This window comes from Ptiloglossa arizonensis, chromosome 5 (assembly GCF_051014685.1).
Source record: "Ptiloglossa arizonensis isolate GNS036 chromosome 5, iyPtiAriz1_principal, whole genome shotgun sequence".
Lineage (NCBI taxonomy): Eukaryota > Metazoa > Arthropoda > Insecta > Hymenoptera > Colletidae > Ptiloglossa > Ptiloglossa arizonensis.
The window spans coordinates 26,501,961-26,522,309 of NC_135052.1; the positions used below are offsets into that span (position 1 = coordinate 26,501,961).

General features: G+C 37.7%; 1 protein-coding gene across 10 annotated transcripts in view; it reads left to right on the forward strand.

Annotated features, from left to right (window-relative positions):
• Positions 1-20,349, forward strand: part of Rhogap19d (Rho GTPase activating protein at 19D) — a 29,969-nt gene that overhangs the window by 3,106 nt on the left and 6,514 nt on the right. For 6 of the 10 annotated variants that reach the window (XM_076313096.1, XM_076313097.1, XM_076313105.1 and 3 more), the window contains 18 exons: positions 321-382; positions 3,204-3,428; positions 5,886-7,977; positions 8,903-8,989; positions 9,254-9,547; positions 10,269-10,337; positions 10,706-10,823; positions 11,003-11,110; positions 12,505-12,613; positions 12,700-12,783; positions 13,167-13,379; positions 13,762-14,169; positions 14,499-14,663; positions 14,753-15,133; positions 15,540-15,684; positions 15,821-15,945; positions 16,094-16,984; positions 17,547-17,694. In XM_076313096.1, coding sequence (XP_076169211.1) covers positions 332-382; positions 3,204-3,428; positions 5,886-7,977; positions 8,903-8,989; positions 9,254-9,547; positions 10,269-10,337; positions 10,706-10,823; positions 11,003-11,110; positions 12,505-12,613; positions 12,700-12,783; positions 13,167-13,379; positions 13,762-14,169; positions 14,499-14,663; positions 14,753-15,133; positions 15,540-15,684; positions 15,821-15,945; positions 16,094-16,984; positions 17,547-17,694 — 5,713 coding nt within the window. In that variant the 5' untranslated portion in view covers positions 321-331. The remainder of the gene's footprint in view (positions 1-320; positions 383-3,203; positions 3,429-5,885; positions 7,978-8,902; positions 8,990-9,253; positions 9,548-10,268; positions 10,338-10,705; positions 10,824-11,002; positions 11,111-12,504; positions 12,614-12,699; positions 12,784-13,166; positions 13,380-13,761; positions 14,170-14,498; positions 14,664-14,752; positions 15,134-15,539; positions 15,685-15,820; positions 15,946-16,093; positions 16,985-17,546; positions 17,695-20,349) is intronic. The other 4 variants (XM_076313095.1, XM_076313102.1, XM_076313100.1 and 1 more) reach the window with 4 other exon arrangements.

The window sequence follows — 20,349 nt, forward strand, 5'->3', positions numbered from 1 at the left end:
TAAAAATATGCTGTCGTAGCGTGAATAATATCAAGAAAGTGTGTCGAGTCGCAGAGAAAGTAGAATGGTTCGCTCAACCTTCCGACGTACGTACATACATACGTGTATTAATAAGGGTATATAGTACACGTTGCTGAAAGCCGAGAGCTCGATGTGACACCGTAAATATTGCAAATATACACGTATATCGGAACATTGCAAAACGATATACGTCGGTCGGCCGTACGCGATTGGATGGTCGAGTGGCTCCGGTTCCACCGATTCAAAGACACTTTCATAATATGAATTTTCAATTACGCTAAATTATTGGTTGGTTTCAGGGGACGGCACGATGGCTGAGGACCGAAATAATTCCCAAGGGTTTGTTGGGCAGGCGCACACGGTACGTAAAACCAAACGATCGTGCCAAACTTTGATTCGGTTTATTTTGGTGAGCAAAACTGGGAAACTCGCTTCTGAGACGGAACGGGATGGGATTGGGCGGGAGAAGGAGGAGGAGGAGGTGGAGGAAAGAAACCGAAACGGATCGCCGTGCCCTCCACGTTTCCTACTGTTTTTCCTTCCCAGACACTGAGATTTCCGTACTTCGTAATTTCGTATAGTTGTCTTAATTTACCATTAATAAAATTAGAATGGACGTTTGAAAATTGGAAAATTAACGTACGAAAAGTTGGTACGTGGTTATTTGTAATAATAAACGTCTCGATCTTAGGTTCGGGTCCTCTTCGGTTTATATTATTGTAATTGTTAGTATGATGTTAATTTTTATACTTCTGTTTTGGTTTTTCAATAATTCATATCGAAGGAGATTTGAATCTAGAAACTACTTCTACAAACTATTTTCGTATTTTATTTAACTTACCATTATTTGATCATAATCGTTGATTTCACCTTTTCTGTATTGCACGCACATACGGGTATATTTATCGACGGCACGCATTGTACAACTGTATCGTGCTGGAAATCCAGCGAGGCTGTCACACTGTGGCCATTTTTCACACGATTGAAGTGCTGTGGTAGACACCGGTAACCACGACACCGCGGACTTACGTTGCATAATTTTGTATAATTTTTTGCTCATCGAGCAAAATATATTCAATCTATAAAAATCAGTTAGAACCATTCAAGTTTAAATTAATTAAAACATATGAAATAAAAAAAGTGTCTTTGATGTTAGAGCGCTATTCAAAAAATAAATTTTTTAGATCTTGTGCAAATTGATAAAGATAAGAATGTTTCAACGTCATTCCTTTAATATAAATGAGTGACTAGAAATAGTATTCTACAATTTGAGATTGGTATTATTTAAAAAGTGCTTGTAAAGTGCTCATGGATTGTAGACTCTTCTTGTGATTTTGTAATTCTTACTGGCACTTAATCCATTAATACACTGCGTGCTGTGAACACCTATGTGCATTCGGTAAACGTATAACGCTTAATGTGAAAAAGTTACACGTGCAATTTCGAGAAATTTAATTTCTTGAATATTTTTTTAAAATAAATTTTTTCATTGCAAATTACTTACTTCATTCTTCAGGCACAATTATAATTGTTTACAACGCAATCTCAATGTTATCGTTCGAAAAATACCGAGTTTTATTTTATTTTCTATTTACGTGCAAATGTTTAACTGATTTTATCTCCGAGTTTGTAATACTGTCCAGATTTGAATTTTATATTAATTATTATTAGTATTTTGAGTTTGTACTTTTTACAGTTGTTCAATTGTCTATTTGTTTCGTATCAAAAAGATTTTTCCCCCATTATATTTACAAATAAATTATGTAATAAAATTAAGTTTTGCATGTCGTAATCACTAGTTAACTTGAAAACAGTTATCACTCGGTGATTAAAATTTTAAAACGAGACCTTTTGTGAATATCGAGACATCGACCTCTAATGCAAAGTAAAAATTCTATATTTTCCATTATATTTTTACGGTAATATTATCAATAGATTGGCCAGATTTTCCCGATGAAAATGAGTCCAAACAGGACATCATTCAATCTATTTTTAATTCTACGTAGTTGGAAGTGATTCGAATAACTTGCAATTAAACATAGTCCGAATGAGATCATGTTTGGACTCATTTTCATCAGGAAAATCTCACCAATTCATTGGTGATATTCTCATGAAAATTCAATGAAAAATATACAAAATTTAATTTTTATTCACGGATAAAATACGATTCAATTCAGACAGGGTTTGAGATGATTATCTTGAAAGCGGGGATTATTGTACATTGCAATAATCCATTTCTGCTTGAGAAAACATTGTTTTTACATATTTTAAAAAATTGTACGATAATGTAGAACAAAACTGTTACTTCTAGAGCATAAATTGATTACTTTATTCACATGAACACCCTGTATATACAAATTAAGTTTTTATTTGCTTTTTAGGGGAAAAAATAGAAAGAATTGTTTAATTTATTATTTAAATATGGAATCATGGGCAAAAATTCGTGACACAAATTCTGTCAGGGATTAAAAAATATTTTTGGAATTAAATAATAAGATGAAAATTAATATATATTGTAACGCTATCAAAACATGAGTCGATAGTACAATAACTTGTTCATTTTCAATCTTTTTTATTTGGTGGTCATTTGGGGGATGTTGTTTTTCGGCCCTTGTTTGTCATAAATATACAATCAATAATAATGACAAAACATTATCGACGTAGTACTATAAATGAACCTTGAAACGTCTATAGTAGAACCTGTAACACCAGTCGTCGATTAGGTGCACATATACTCGATTAATTTTCAAATTCATTTTTCTAAAAAAACGAAGCCTCCGATGCAATTTTGTCATTCTACATATTCGTCTCATTCCAAGCCATAGAATCTCCCTGGTCCAATTTGAATCCCAAATTTTAGCCCACGGTGTATGCATATGCAGTGAAGTGCATACATACTAAATTAATTTTCAAGTGTACTTTTCTCGAAAACGAAGCTTCCGATGCAATTTTGTCATTCTACATTTTCGTCTCATTCCAAGCCGTAGAATCCCCCTTAGACCAAATAAGGTATAAAAAAATTTTATCCACGGTGTGAATAGAACATAAATCACAGAAATGGGTTGAATTCGATGGATTTCCTTGCGCTCGAATTTCGTCGGGTAACGGGGGAAGAAAAAAAAAAAGAACGAGGACGGGTTCGTTTCTTTCGGGACAGCGTTGGTAATTAGGATTTCTTTCAGGTAGAACACGGTGGTTCGACTTCAGTCTCGGCACCGTCAGTGTCAGCAGCGTCGACGGAGGCTGGGGCGGGAGCGATCGTTGGTGGTACGGTAACGAGGATCGGAGGCGTTCAGAGAGAAGATTCCCCGCCACGCGGTCCGCGAACATTGCTGTTGCGTCGCAGCGAGAATGGTTTTGGTTTCACCCTCCGTCATTTCATCGTTTATCCTCCCGAGTCTTGTTGCGTAAGTATTGCATTCGATTCGAATCTTCCGCATCCTCTACCAACAATGAGAATCGGTCCTCCCTTGACAAATAATATTAGTGCAATTATCGTAACCATTTGGTACAGTACACTGTCGTTCGAAACGTTTTAAGGGGGTATTTTGACAATCTAACAGAAAAACATCGACTTGTTGATTTTTTTTTTTTTTTTTTTAAAAGAAATCTCGAAACTTTTCGGTATGGGGTTTTCACGCGTGTTTTTTGTCCATGTTCGCGGTAGATTCACGATTTTTTATAAATAAATAATAATAAAAATTGCGCGAGTTGTGTAATCTTGGGTGAAGTATATTTTGGAAGTCTTGTTATGTGAAACGAAAAACCAAACTGCATCTTAGTACGAATTTCTAGGAAAAAGAAATTGAAAAATTTAAGCTTTTCGAAGTTCAAATTTTTTTCACCTTTAGCGACCTAGAAAAAATTAAAAAAAAAAATAAAAAAAAAACATAAATTTTGAAATTCGTGGTCCGAGCGAAAAAGGGACACTCGCCGAAGATACTCCCCAAATTTGAAGCAAATCGGCCAACTATAACTTGAGATGTACTGGTGGCAATTTTAAAAAATGCAAATTCGAGAAAAACGGGTTTAAAGTTTCCGATTTGTTTTCGACTAAATCCTTTTGCACGGATATTCTCAAAGTCATATACTTCGGAAAATATAAAAAAAAAAAAAAATCGATTTTCTATTATTAAAAAAACAATTCAGGTACTTTATTTCTCATTGGACTTCCCTGAGAACACTAACAACGAATTGGAAAAATTATTGGCGATGGATTGGATTATGTATGTTTTATCGAGGGGCAAACGCGAACTTTTAACGAGGGATCTCTATACGAGCCACATGTACTGTGCATCGATGAAAAGAAGGCACACAAGCGGTCCGTAGTCAAATACTGCTCAGTTGGCACCACCTATCCCTACGTTACCAATTTGACAAATGCGTGTGTTATCTTTCAATGTGTATCTCTGAATATTGATCTAATACACTACAGTCATTTATGCCATCTTCTCATCTGCCCACAGTACAAAGTAACAGCGTGAACGAAAAAAAATATAGTAAGGGTACTATAGTAAATTAGTATATACTTACCATGGTAAATATAGTAAGGGAAAATATAATAAATGTTACACCGCAAAATAAAAAAATACGATAGAATAAAAATAAACAGTGTCAGCTCTCGATGCAAAGCACGCGGCGGAGATTGTTTAATAATATGTGTCAAGTTGCAGTAAAATATTGACACGCCGTTGTGATCATTAGTAAGTACGATTCGTACGATTAATACAGTTAGATTTACCGTACATCGTACGATGCGGTTCCAGATACAGTAAGACATGTTATCTTAGATTTTTATTAGGAACATGCAATTTAAATACACGAAGAATATATATGGCTCGCAACCGTACATCACTTTGGGTACAAATAAGATAGAGAAAATTGTTCTCCATTTTCCAAGAATCATACCTAAACGTGACAGCATTAATTCATAATTGTGACACGTTGTTGGCATAGTGAAACACGTGGAAAACGTAATAAGACGAAGGAATTTGTGTTGCATCGATTAGTTGTTACTAACGATGTTAAAAGATCTACCTAACTATCTGATTATTTTTAAGTGAACGAATAACGAGGTGGTATTAACAAGAAAAGACGATAAAGTATAATAAAAATAAAAATAAAACTTATGGCCTTGAAACAATGGTACTTGTATTACTGTCAAATTATATTTAAAGATTAAGTTTCTATTGGAAATTCGATCAAGAATTACTGACCTGACCGAACTTCAAAAGCAATAATTAATTAATAATATAATTTTTCTAATTGTATCTTCACGATAGTGTTATCAATGGATTATCGAGGTCTTCCCGATGAAAATGAGTAAAAACACGACCTTACTCGGACTATTTGCCAAAAAATGATCAAATTATTTATAATTTTGAAAAATTCGAACGAGGGTCACGTTTGGACTCGTTTCGATCAAAAAAATTCTCGTCAATCCGTTTCTTACAATTTTGTAAACATATAATAAGTAACATAACAAAATTCCAATTATTGTGAACGCATCGATAACATTCTAGATAAAAAAAAATAGCCCAATTAATTAATATTGTTTATTATTTTTTATACTTTTCTTTTCTTACAATATAATAATTTCTTAATTATTTACTATTGTTAAATTACTGTACGATGTTTCGTGTCGCAACAATTTGACTCTACCGTTTTTTTATGTAAATTTAAAGTTAACCAAATTTCACCAAATTATCACCCGAGACTGTACTCGCGAAGCTACTAGTACGCAGGGTTAAATATGTAAAACTAACGTCAACGTATTAACACAAAGTGTCACTGTACCCCAAATTCTCCAATTTTTGTACCCCAAATATTTGTTCAATTATTCACATTGTTTGTTTAACTTTCAGATGCTACCGGGCCACGAGCGGACGAGAATCGAAGAACCGATGGACACGATATTCGTGAAGCAAGTGCGGGACAATTCGCCAGCTGCGGAGGCTGGTCTGCGTACTGGTGATCGCGTGGTATCCGTGGATGGTAAACCGACGCGAGGCGAGCAGTACGCCAAAGTGGTGCAACGCATTCAACAAGCAGGACCCTGGTTGCGTCTACTCGTGGTCTCGAAAGAGGACGACATCTTGCAACGATACTTCGGCGAGACTGCCCACAATCCTGAGACGAATCAACGACCTCGGTTGCGTTCACCTGAAAGAAGCAGTCAGAAGCAACGTAGATCAGCAAGCATGATACCGGGTCTGTCGCCCAGAACGAGACAGTCCTGGGTTTGCTCAGCGCCTAGTTCCATGCCGCTACCAACCACCCAAACCGAGTCGATCACTATCGACGACCTAGCGTATAGAGACCCGGACCTACGGTCCGGTGAGTTCTCCAAAGAGAATCAACAGTCGCGCTCGAACAACAACAACGTTCAAACACAACCAAACAGAGGGGGGACGTATCGTTGCAAACCTTACCAAGAGATAACCGGACGTTACGAGTCGATCGACGAGAAAACGAGACTGCGAAACAGCCAACAGCAATCGTCCACGGTAGAGGACGCCCCGAACGTTCAATCGGATGCAAAGTACGACAAGTACGACGTTTACGATAGGACGCGTCCCGAGTCGATCTACTCCAGGACCAACAGCGAGCAGATCTACGACAGGATCAAGGATCCCATATACGAACGGGTGAGACTCGGTGAATCGGGTCGCGCGAACACGGATGAGCCGCATCATCGCCACTATCAACAGCAACAGTATTACCAACCGCATCAGCAACAGCACCCAAACCTGACGCGATACCCACTGTCACGAGCTGAGCCTCAAGTTCCCATCTACCGTCCCGCCACGAGAAGAGTGACTTCGCGTCGCGCCAGCGAGGGCAGCACCGGCAGCTGGACGATCAACAATCTCGAGGCGGCGAGTTACGCGAGCACCGACGCCCTCAGGTCCTGCAACCTCGGGTCCAGGTTCAGCATCGACTCCAGGAGGGATTCGTCGCCGATACGAGCCGACGGGACACCGGCGTACGACTCCGCTTCCATTCACTTCGGGAATGGAACGAACAGGAGCCGAAACGGAGCCTCGAGCGGCAACAGGAACGAGAACTCGAGCGTCGACGACTCCATCATTATGACCAGGTTGCGCAAAAGCTTCGAGCAAAAGGAAGAATTTCTGCGCAGACCCAGCCACCCGATCGGTTGGTTCCTCTCGGACGAGAGGGCCGAGTCACCGGTACGTGGCAACGATGCAATACCCCGTGAATTCTACGCGAGACCCCAGAAGCTACAGAAGCAGATCTGGCCGCCGAACGAAGCGAAACAGGATCATCAGCAGTGTCCGCGAGCCCTTCAGGATAGAAGCTTCTCGGGGAAACTGGACAAGTATTCCGCCAATCGGAACGAGCAAAGACTGAACGCAGCTGGAGATGCGGACGAGTATTCCGGTTCTAGGAACGACGTGTCCGAAGATACTACGAACGCTCGGTCGGTGGAGGATACGTCTACCGTGTCAGATCGACTGTGTTGCTCCCCGGCTGTCTACGACAAGGACACCAAGGACACGGATCGACACCAGCAGCATCGAGGTGTCGGCAAGCCGAGTTTCGTCGGTACGCTGTCCAGAATACACGAGAACATCTCCAGCGCCGCCACGTTGCTTCCCAACGAACGCCAAGACACGAGGAACGGCGCTTCGTCACTTCCGTCCTCGCCAGGACCCGAGAAGAAAGTCAACGATAAGTTCCCGACGCTGCCGCAAGGTCTTCAGATCGTCTCGAAGCGCGCGAAACAATTCGAATCCGGACGTTTGTTCAGTGACGACGACGAACCGGCTGGCGACAGAACTAGCCTGTACAAGAGCGAGCTGTCCAGGTTGTCTAACAAACGCAGTGTACCTAACGTTGCCGTACGAAAAAGGGAGTTCGAGTCGAAGGCCGAAGCTCAAGAACCGAGAAGGGTACCGGTAGCTACTAGAGAAACCAAGTCGTTGGATACTGGTGAGTGTCTGGTCTTCTTCGCAGCACTCAGAATCGGGAATTGTAACCGTTCGCCTAACCTCGGCGATGAACAGAGTTGTCACTGTGTCGAGGTCGATTGTAACTTGCGGCACTATGAAATTACTTAAATCGTCAACTTCCTTGCTCTTTAAAATTGTAATAAATTTCAAGAAGTGTACATTATTCGGTTAGAAGGATGGAAACTACAACGTTTTGTACCGAAACTGCTAGTGCCATCTTACAGTTGTTTCTTTCACTAGTATTTAATTGCTTTACTTCCCTTTTTAGACACTAGATGATAATTATCGAGATCTTTTTCATTGCTGAATCTGATAAAGAAGTTGCGTTAGAATGTTGTAATTTTTGTTTTACAATCATGATATATGTTCCCAAGGATTTTACCCGATTACATGTTGGAACTTAAATATTTTACCCCTAATTCTGTTTATGAAAATATCTGTTGTGTCGAAATCAAATTCAAATACGATTCTACTCGAATTATTTTTAATTATTTGCAATTGAATATTTTTTAAAAAATGATTTGCATATTGCGCAAGAAGAAATTATTTAAGTATGGTTGTTTGGTCTCATTTTCATTTTGAGAATTGTGCAAACTCAGTGATAATACACTTGCGAAGATGCAATGAGAAATGTAAAAGTTTTTAATTTTCATCAGTAGCTGTATAGTAATATATTTACCAATTTATGGATATTTTTTGCATGTAAAAAACAGTATCGTGTTATCGTATAAAAATAACCTATTACGATTACAATAACCTATGCATTACGGTTACAATTCCTGTTCGAAACAACTTTAGTAAGGTCGTAGTCACGTATAACGGTAAAGCAACGCAAGTCTATATGGTAGTATTTCATCTTCGAGGCCAAGAAACTCCATTCTTGATACGTTACTGTGAATATTTAGGTAATGGATTAAAGGGAAACAGAGTAATACCTGTAGGCAGCAGACTCATCCACTGTGAACCGCCGACCGACTATAAACCACTTGAAGGTAGAAAGAAAAGAAAGTCGAGTTAGTTAAATGTTGTGTTCGCCGATGCGTTTTTTCCCCACCTTTCTGTGCCCTTCTAATCAGTTCACCGCACTCTTCGATGTTCTAGCTTTGCTGTGGGCAAAGCACGATATACTGTTTTTTAGACGTATGCGTGTTTGTGTTCATTGGCGCACCGTTTACAATTTACTAACATTGCGAACTTTTGTTTTTAAAATATTCCAACGGTTCTTTTCACGTGTTTTTTGTGCGATTTATACACAGACACATCGAATCCGAGGATCGCGGAGAACGAAGCTGTTCGCCCAAGAATTCGAAGCAACAGCGCCGAATCGTGGGAATCAGTGAGCGGCAATTCGCAAACCAGTAGACATCGATGGCTGCAACGACAAACGGACGCTGACCGAGAGCTAAATGTCCATGAAAACGAGATCGACAATGAGAACGAAAATGAGAACTCTTATGTTAACGCAACAAGCTTCACTGGTGACGATAAAACTGCTGAAAGAGGATCTAGAAAACAAGATGGTTACGTGCCATCCATGGACACAGAGCGTGGTTAGTTTACGATCCATGTACTCTATTTGTAATTCTGATTTTATTCTCCATCTTGAACCTTTCTGTCCTGAATTAAATATTTTTAACACGTTTATAGTCCACTGACTCACATTTGAATTATAGTAGTTTTGATACTGTACAATTAAATTGAAAGCTTTTCAAAAACAGTAAAATGTAGGTATATCCTAGGAATAGCAATGCATATTGTTCAGGGAAGAATATACTTATAACTTTGAACATGTTAACTTAAAAATATTAATACTTTATCAAAAAGCAATTAAAAAGTACTAATATTGTATGATGTTTTACAGCATCATGTAAGAAATTTTGTGAAAAATATGAGAAATTTGGAATTTGCACAAACGTTATACCTGCTACACTCTGTGCAAGCCAATGCTTCACAAGCTTCAATACAGCTTTTATGTGTTCTTTATTTATATCTTTTTCAAAGGCAGAAATATTGTGTATATATTAAACTACAAATTTAATAAATGTAATTAAAAGATATTAATTTCTACAGAAGTTATAAGAAAAGAAAGATATCTAATCATCAAATCATTTGAAATCAGAAAAGAATGTTGCTATTTTTTCAATTTCAGATTATTTGATGATTAGGTATCATTTCTATCAGTTAACCAGATTATTCAGTTATTTTTCAGTCCATTTCTTGATATAACCTATTAAACGATTATACAATTAATTCCATTCAATTTTTTTACAGGTACAATCACAGATAATGGTGTACACAGTAATGGAGTTGTATTCAGACGGCAGAAAAATGCACAGATCGGTAAGTGTACACGATTGGTATTTACCAGAGTTGAGCAAAATATAATATAATTAATCACGGTCAATTATGATTACTGATAAAACAAGGAGCATTCTCAAGTAACGTGATCACTTTTTAATAGACTCTTACATAATGCCAGTACTTGAAATACTGAAACTAATAATATACTGTTTTACAAGGAATATAGAACATGATGATTAAACACAGACAGTGACGATTAAATGATTTATGATTATTGTTATCATAAATTATTATACTTTATTAATTAATTACAAAAGTAATCTAATGGTGTTCAACTATTATAGAACTCTGCTTCCAAATAAATGTTCTTTCCTCATTGAAAATTATTCACATTTCTTCTCTTTCAGCGGATGAAGATCGTGCCACTAGAAGGGTCTCGTATTTGAAAGCAACCTGGGGTGAACGAATGCACGTTGATAGCGATTTGGAGTTGAGCGATTCCGAGCCTATTCACACACCCAGAAGGTGGGTTAAAGGTTTTCGCGATTAAAGTCAAATTTCCCTCTAGGTTGACGCGTAATTCGCTTAGTTTTGTTTGGTGTACGGACACGGTCTCCGTGTGGTCTCAGGGGCGGAGGTCTTGTCTGTTGCGTAGTTGTTTATCCCGAGTATACATCAAGCTCTGCCTCCGTCCATATTTTCAGCGTTCATAAGAGGTGGCGTCTACCGCTCTTTCCAAACGATATAGCATCGCTGCGACGCATCTTCGAGGATATGACACAGTCTGCATCCTTAAACAGAAATATTTATCGGTGAGGACAGTTCATGTTGAACAAAGCACGAAGATGCTGCATTCTGTTTCCACAAAAACGTCTTCTATTTCCCTGTTGTCGGATTAACGCTGCAAGCCTTTCTCGTTGCGTCCTCTCGTTTTTATCATTTTCATCGTCGTAACACTAACATAACGATCTATCTTGTGATTCTTTCTGTCCTTCAACTCAGTTGCTCGATTTAACTGCTTCGCCTATATTCACTAACACTTCGCGAATAATATATTTCTTCGTACTCAGCTGTATGTGTTTCTAGCTTAGATATCGTGGCTTCAATGTAGAGTTCCGCGATTGGAGATAGCAGCGAAGAGAAAAAATTGGTATCGAGTTAACCAAATATTCGCTCCTTTCGTATTCGTTATTGGATTGATTCGCATGAAATGTCGTATTTTGGGTATAAAATTTAGAACGTTATATCTTTGAATTTTACTTAACGTAATCTCGACAGACTTTTATAGTCTTCTCTCAATGAATCATTCAATTATACATGCCTTCTTCCGGAAAGCTTACATTCATAGATGTAATGAATTCTTCAAATGCTACATTTACAGTTGCATATATTCTCTAAGTTGTTCATTTCGGAGAAAGCAATGGAGCAAAAGGTAATGCACTACTGAAGAGTCTAGCGAATATTCCGAACGAAACAAAGTTTTATAACCCAATTATGCCGTAATTGTTTCGCGAATGTTAAGAAACTAATAACCGATTCCTTTACAGACCATTATATGACCACCATAACCTTTTTGAAGTGCACTATCAGTTTAGAAACCTATCTGACGAACTTCACCAACATCTAATTACTCTTCAGAATGTTTTCTATTGTATCGAATCCATTAGTCCAAACAATCATCTGAGAATTAGCTTCTACAGCAGCTCTTAGTTCCTTTCTTTATTAACAATGGATTCAATTCTTCCTCTCGGCTCATATTGGAGATTAAAATTTCCAGAATGAAACTTTTCAAACCAACTATGTTCAGTTCCTATATTTACCATACTTTCTCTAAACGCTACATTGATGGTTTCATTAGTTAGTGTTTCATTTTGTTTTAAGTTACGTTTATAGAAGAAGACAATGCTTAATTTTTGGTTAGATGACACATTATACGAGGCGTTGAACATTAACGAAGAAAAAAAATGTACTAAAGTTTGATGTCTATTTGAGAGAACACAACATGACTCCAAAGACAACTTACATTTATCTCAACCGATATTCAGCTAAGCGAAAATACGACGCTTCATGTGAAATGACCTAATAGAAATCTTGATTGTAAAATTATAAAAGCTTTACTTGATCGGAAAAAGCAACTGTACGATCAAAGAACGCATTAACGACAGAAGTTGGCGTATTCTTTTAAGAGTGCATTCGATTTTTTCAGCAGCAACACATGTACTGCTCTGGAGACAACTGGCATCGTAAAAGACGTCATCGAGCAAATTGAGCGAGAGGGTCCTCTGCATATCAAATTCACGGTATTGGATGGCAAGGTACAGGAACTTGATGGTTTTACCTGGAAGCTGCTCACCACCCGTATTTTGACGTACTATTCTATTCTGTTTCATTCATATTCCAGCGATCTTCCGACCGTTCGTGGAAACAAGTATGGGGTATTCTTCGTGGACCGATTCTCTTCTTTTATAAGGATCGTCAAAATCAGGTATATTATCCTGTTTCAATTTAAACTCTTTCGGAAACATATGGAATGTCGAATCTTTTTGTTGACAAATGATAGTATTACTATGCATTGAACATCGTCTATTAATTCGCAATAAATATTTTTATTGCAAGTGTACAGTTTAACAACAAGAATTAAATTTATAAAATATAAAAATAACGTAGGAAAAAGTGTACATTGTGGAATAAGTGCACGTGCAACTAAGATAATCAAGTTAAATTATTTAAGAGAAAAACTCTACATTATAAATTATTAGCTATAATTCACATTCGTGTTATGAGATCAAAGTCTAACAGATCAGATTTTAATACAGAAACATTCATCATAATTTCACCATTCATAACAAATATTTTCTAATCGTTTAGTGTCCTTCGTTGACCAGCGACGGCGATAGCATAGCCCAAAGCGTGGATGTAAGGTGTTCTTTAGTGGATATTGCGGAGGATTATACGAAACGCAAACATGTACTGCGGTTAGCGAATCCAAATGCAGAAGTTCTTTTACAAACCGAAGATGCGGCGTCTATGGCTCTTTGGTTGCGATCTCTGCACGAGCATGCTGCCGTTGAAAAGCCGTCTGTGAGTTTAGAAACCTTGAATACAATAATTTCCGTTTTTAAGTAATAAAACGGAAACCGTTAATTTATCTCAAAGCAGAGTATTTTCCTGATTTTTTTTCAATGATTCCATTTTTCTGTCTATTCTTATTTCCATTTGTCTCTGGTTCACTTCTTTATCTTTTCTTTCTGTTTTTACTTTCCTTATCTTTATTCATAAATTTGTTGTAACTTTCTACCTTACCGGCCATTCACTTCGTTTTACCGATCGTTGTTTTCTTCCGTCTTTTCAATTATGACCACTACAGATTTTTATCATAGCCTTTTCTCAAGAGAATATAAATAGTTGTTTATCTCGTTTCATTATTCTTATCAACCCAGTCACGTTTCATATCGTATTTTAGGAGATTGCCTACAATAGCACCTTGAAACAGCAGGCTGTTCCGCAAACTCCAGGTCCTACCAGCAGCAGTTCTGCGACGTATCAGATGACCGCTAATCCGAGTGGTACGATGACGGTGCCGAGCAGTGGTGCCGGGCAAAGATTAAGTCCACTACCGGGACACAAAAGTATCAAAAAGCTGACTTCCTTCAGGAATAGATCACCGACAGGTCAATCGCCGATAAACAAGACGCGAAAACCAAGTCAAACGATCGAAAGTTTAGTTTCTCCAAAGACGAAAACGTGGAAAGGTAGAGTCGCAAAACAACTTCGAAGAATGCACGGTCAAACGGGATCTCCTTCTTCGCCGACGACGCAACTACCACCAGAGGGTGCTACTTTTAAAGTACCGCTCGAACTCTGCCCACCGGTAAATGCGTATACTTATTCCCATTCTCAATACTGCCTAGAGTAGTTCCCGTTTTGAAATGACTAAATATGGATGGGGAATTCACTCAAAAGCAGGATTGGTAGCAATTTTTATTTCAAGTTGAGACCTCATCTTATAATAAGAAAAGTAAATAGAATAATATAAACCTTAATTTTGACCTAAATAAATCTAAACAGTTTCGGGGGATGATTTGGTCACAGAAATCCGGGCGTAAAAATGTCACTTGAAAGCAAGAATTACTATATTGCGGTCTGTAACTTTATCATTTATTTCTATATTACTGTAACTGCTTATGTTTCTTAATGCAGTCAACCTTCTCGGAGTATGTGCCGTTGATCGTCGAGATGTGCACGAGTATCGTCGAAGCGAGAGGACTCGAAGTGGTGGGTATTTACAGAGTACCTGGCAATACCGCCGCTATTTCTCATTTGACAGACAGCGTTAACAAAGGATTTGAAAACATCAATCTTCAGGTAAAAGTAGGCAACGTTTACTCCGCGTTGTCCACCTTATGTCTTTCTGCAATCATTAATCTACGATTTCTTTCTTTCGATTGTCTTAGGATCCTAGATGGAGCGATGTGAATGTGATATCGTCCCTGCTTAAATCCTTCTTCCGGCAACTTCCGGATTCGTTGCTCACAGCAGAATTGTATCCTATGTTCATTGACGCCGATAAAGTTGAAGATCCTCAAAGAAGAATGACAACGATACGGAAGCTGCTCAGGGACCTTCCGGAACATCACTTCGAAACCCTGAAATATCTGATGTTGCATCTGAAAAGGATAGTCGAGCATAGTGAAATTAATAAAATGGAAGCGAAGAATTTAGCCATTGTGTTTGGACCTACTTTGGTGCGAGCCAGTGGCTCTAGGGACAATATGGTTACTATGGTCACCGATATGTCGCATCAGTGTCGAATCGTCGAAAGTTTGCTGAATAATGTACGTATTTTTATTTTTTTATTGTATTTTATTCAACGTCTTTATTGCACAGAGCTTATGGAACTACACATGTAAACAATCATTTATTATAAAATACAAGAAAATGAAGTATGAAAAGAAGAGAAATTAAAGTGCTGTTTGCAAACTAAATTTCAAAAATTTACATAAAAACAGAACGTACGAACTCAAAAAAATTATAGAGAATTTAATAGTAGAATGATGCCAGTAAGAAAAGTGTAATAAGATAAAGGAAGAACGTTGAGATATAGATTACGGAATTTTGTATGTCAAATGGAAGAGAACTTTAGTAGAATATCGACTTACAGGAGAAGGAGGCGCTATAATGATTTCACGAAACTACAAACCAAAAAAATTGATATTAATCGATATTTTTATCATGTCGTAGGTGGATTGGTTCTTTTCGGATGACGATTTGGACGATTTAAGCAGACTGAGCGTTAATCTGAGCCTTCCGGCTGACAATAACGAAATCGATACGACCTCGAGCAATAATCATAATTTATTGTTAAACAACATTCAAAAAGTCGAAGGTACGAATCAAGATTATCGTTTGAAAAGATATTTCTATAATACAATTAATTTGTCATAAAATTTACAATTCTCTTTCAAGACATCAATAATTTCCTTTCATTCGTTCACATGTTTCCATTTTCGTTCCAATGACAGGAGTTCGCGAAATGGCTTCTGCCAAGGACATTGTGTCGTCCATCATATCCGCCGCTAATCGCAAAATACAAAGAAGAAGAAAAGGTCAAGATGAGACGGACAATGAGAGTCACGAGATTGAAAAGGTTCGTTTAATGCAAGACACGTATGACGTATTCTTTATTACAGTGATGGCAAAACTAAACATTACGAATCTTTTTAAAAGTAATAATATATTTTAATTTATCTCTATACATATCGATTCACCAGCGTAATCTAGTTCTTTCTTTGCAGTTGAAAGTGAAACAAGAGACGGAAAACTTGCCGAATCGACGGAGCATGGCGTTAAACGAGCGACAATGTTCTGTCAGCGAAATCGTTCTGATGCACGAGAACAAGAATCAGTCTGGTCGTTCCACCGATCGGTCCCCGACGATCGACGAGGTCGCGATCAGTAGCGTTGCCGCAAGTAGCGGTGGTATCGCCGACTGCATCGACAATACGGTCGACGCGATAAGCAGCAACGACGACAGCATTCCCTTTGACAGATCGAGAAAGTATTTAAACCCTCCGGTCGAGTCGATGCAATCGGCTCGTCGCTCGGCCGTCTCGTCGGCTTCGGAGTCGTCGCAACTCTCTAGCGAGACTGGCCTGAGCTGCTTTGACGCGAGTTCGACGCTTTCGAGCGCCTCGAACGACACCAAGCAGAGCAATGATGAGGTCACGATTAGAACCTACACTGGCCTGAGCGCGACCACCCAAGAACGTATACGAAGGTTCGAGCAGGAAACGAAGGCAATGCTGCAGAGGGATCAGAATCGGCAAAGGCGAGAAGCCGAGAAAAGGGAGGAAGAACGACGGAGAATCGAGATGGAATGGCAACTGGCGAAACGGGAGATGGAGAACGATGATCTGCTAGATAGTATAGTTGACACCACCGTGGCGCCGAATTATCTAACGTCGAGTGCTCGACTTTCCGCGTTTAATGACATGCTCCCCGATCAATCTTACCTGGACATCGGTTCTCGATCGACCACACGAATCCCACCACTCTCGATTGCTGTGCAGCAACAACCCACGGCGGTTAGACGAGTCGCGCAGCTCACGGACGAATCTGGTCCAGCAATTCTGACTCCGGTGAACATCGCAAACACTATTATAAAGAAATTGAAGACTGACAGAGATGTAAGTTTGGCTTTTTATCATGAACGGAAAAGCATATTTAATAGGTATTATTCGAATGAATCTTTATCTAGATAAAACATTTTGAATCGAATTGTGTAGTTTTTATACTGTATGTGTTTTATGATATGATATTTAATGAACACCAATTCTGTATTGAGTAATGCAGATTGCTAGTGTAATAAAATATTCGAATAATGTAACGTATTACATACCATCAAAATCACACTTTGCACAAATGTATGTTCCACACCAAAACTACAATTATTATACGAGTCACAAAAATACGTCAAATACCACATAAATATTACATACAATGTACTACAAACATACGCATCACACTCATACGCATACATAACAAGTAGATTTCATTCAATAAATATATTTACTCACCAACCGTCGTTATTCGAATATTGAATAACATTTTATAGGAATTAACATTTATCTGGATGATAGTTTCATTTAGATAAAACGTTATTCATTATCCAAATAAAAATGCATCCAATTTTATATGGAAAGAAGCAACTTTCGCCGTTTAATTCTTTTTTTTTTTTTAAATTAATAGCCGAGACTGGGACCTTCGTCACTGCCGCCCGTTCGCTACGGGAGCTTGGATTCTCTGCACGAAACACACGACGTTTCTCAATCGGCATCACCGCCGCCAATCCATCATCAACAACGAAAACCACTTTCCAGCGACGTCTCGGATGACGGTTAGTATCGATTAGTGTCGTTGACCGCTTTTCGTAATATTCTAAGCGTCAATATCGTTTCATTGTCCCATGAAACTCCTGTTCCTCGCCTATTCGATCCCTCTTTATATTTTTGTACTTGTAGTATACTCTGTATCCTTTGAGAACTGGACAAACCAATCCTATTACACAAAAACTATTGTCTAACCACCACGATCCTACTAAATTCCTGCATTCCATTTTGCGTGTTCACTCTTCAATGTTTTGAAGCTTTCGAGATTATCCTGCTATGCAAGATGTTTCTCCAACTTGAGTCGCTAAAATGTTCTGGTTCCTTTCAATGATACGAACAAAAATCAACTTGGAAAATCCTTTAGATCGCTGAGGTCAATATTTTGGTAAGCACCAAGTTTTTGGTTGTAGTTATATTTTATAAAATTTTATAGTCACCATCAAACTGTTTAAATCCAAATAACATATTTCTATCAATGCAATGATGTAGCTTGCAGATAAATAAATTTAATCGCATAGGATATGTTGAATAGAATGATCTTGAATAATAAAAATCATGTTTGAAAAATGTACAAATGTAATTTTTGTTCAAAATTATTTGAACTTTAATATATTCTATATTACCAAATTTGTTCCTTTATAAGTTACATTATTGCACTAATGAAAATATGTTGTATTTTAAAAAAAAATGTTGATAGTAGAAATCTAGAAGTATCTAATTATGATATAGTAAAATAAGACTATGAACAAAAATTGTTGCTTACCAGAGAGTATTCTCTCTTTCGAAATGAATAATTTTCTCCTTTGATTTTCTTGGTATCATCGAAAACAACGGAGGTATCCTCAGTGCTCGAGTTAGAGGAAACACCCTGTATACTGTACAGCGTCATCCTGTTTATGTATCTATTTATTCTCTTTATATTGTTCTCTATGTAACGTCGCTTCTTGACGATCGGTGAGTGTAGCTGGATCTTGTTTTCTGCAATGGACTCAGAAGATTCTGACTATTAACAAAAAGCTTTCTAGGTACATTTCTTTCGTCTGTTCTTCGCCACTCTTTAAGCGATTCTTACCAGCAACTACCGGATGTGCGATAGATGCATACGATTGTTTTGATAGTTTCTTTTATTTTATCAGTCTGAGATCGTTATTCCCTTTTTGTACGTCTTTTTCTACTATTTAGCGACACGATTACGAGAAATTGGTAACGAAGCGCTAGAACGATGGAACATCGAGCACAGCATTGAATCGTAGTTTAAGCACGAGTTGTTACAAGTTCGTTCGTCGTTTGTTTCTTCAGTTTATGTCTCGTCCCATGCATGTGTGCAAGTCTCTGTTCGTAGCAATAAGTTTCGAGTTCTTATTTGATCGAGCTTGATCTTCTTCTCGTACAACGTTAAAATAAATTTTGACGCATACGATACATGACAAGCTCGATCTCGTCGAAACGTACGATCGGTCACTTTTCGTAGAATTTCTTTCTACGCACCTGCATGTGTTCTAGTCGATGTCGCGAAAACAGTTGTTAAGTTGGTACGCTTTACCGCATGCGTGCTTGGTTGTTCACTCTCAGCCTTGTCGGCGAGATTGCCTCCTGCTCGTTCTTCAAACGAGTCTCACCTGAAATCTCGGTGTACCAGTTTATGATTAGATACGTCCGACATACCGTAGGTTACCTTCAAAGTTTCTCGTATTTCCCTATTTTTTTTTTCCAGTTCTTTTGTTCCCAAGGAATTTATATTAGGTTGTTCCGAGAATAACTACGTATTTTCGCTAATATCTGTAAATGAAGACTATCTGGAGAAAACAGGGAATGTCCAAAAATATTTATTTTCGGTGAACTAAACATTAAAGTTTGAAAATTTAAAGGACTCAATGATAAAAAAGAGGAAACAAATTATTGAAACATTACACTATTGACATTGTGCTTAAAAATATTCAATGATTCAAAGTATGTAAAACAACAAAACAAAACAGAATTCTTAAAATTAAAACTAAATAGTACGAACCTAAAACTCAAGTGGACATTCCTCGTTTTCAGTTGCTAGCATGTGGACACATCTTGTTTTTACCCACATTTTAAAAATTGAAACTGTTTTCTATTGGACAATGCTCGTTTTCTCCAATTCTTAATCAGTAGTTCAATAGTACTTTTCATTTAGTAACAGATAATCATTTTAATTCATGTTAATCAAAATTTGAACATTTCCTGTTTTGCCCCAGTAGTCTCCAAGTGTGAATAACAACTCATTGTTATAATTTTTTTAAATCACAACTCCTATTTCTTTTGGTACATTTCTCTCAAACAGTAACAAGTTTAATTATATCATTTTCGAAAAAAATTTGAATTCTAGAATCAATCAACTTTTGAAATGCAGTCATGTCTTCATATGATTATTAAATTTTCTATCACAAAGGACATTGTGAAGATGTTTAAACAATGATTAATTCATTGATAGCATATCCCAGATGTATGGAGGGCATGATAGAACTTCATATCTCAATTTGTTAATGTCCAACAATGTGAGGAAAAATTGACAATTTGCTATTCATCATAGCTGGTTGTTTTTCTAATAATTTCTCACAATGTGTCAAGTTTTTTACAATATTACCCTATATTAATTTTTCCTCAAGTTTTCAAAAATTATAATGGATAATGCCAGC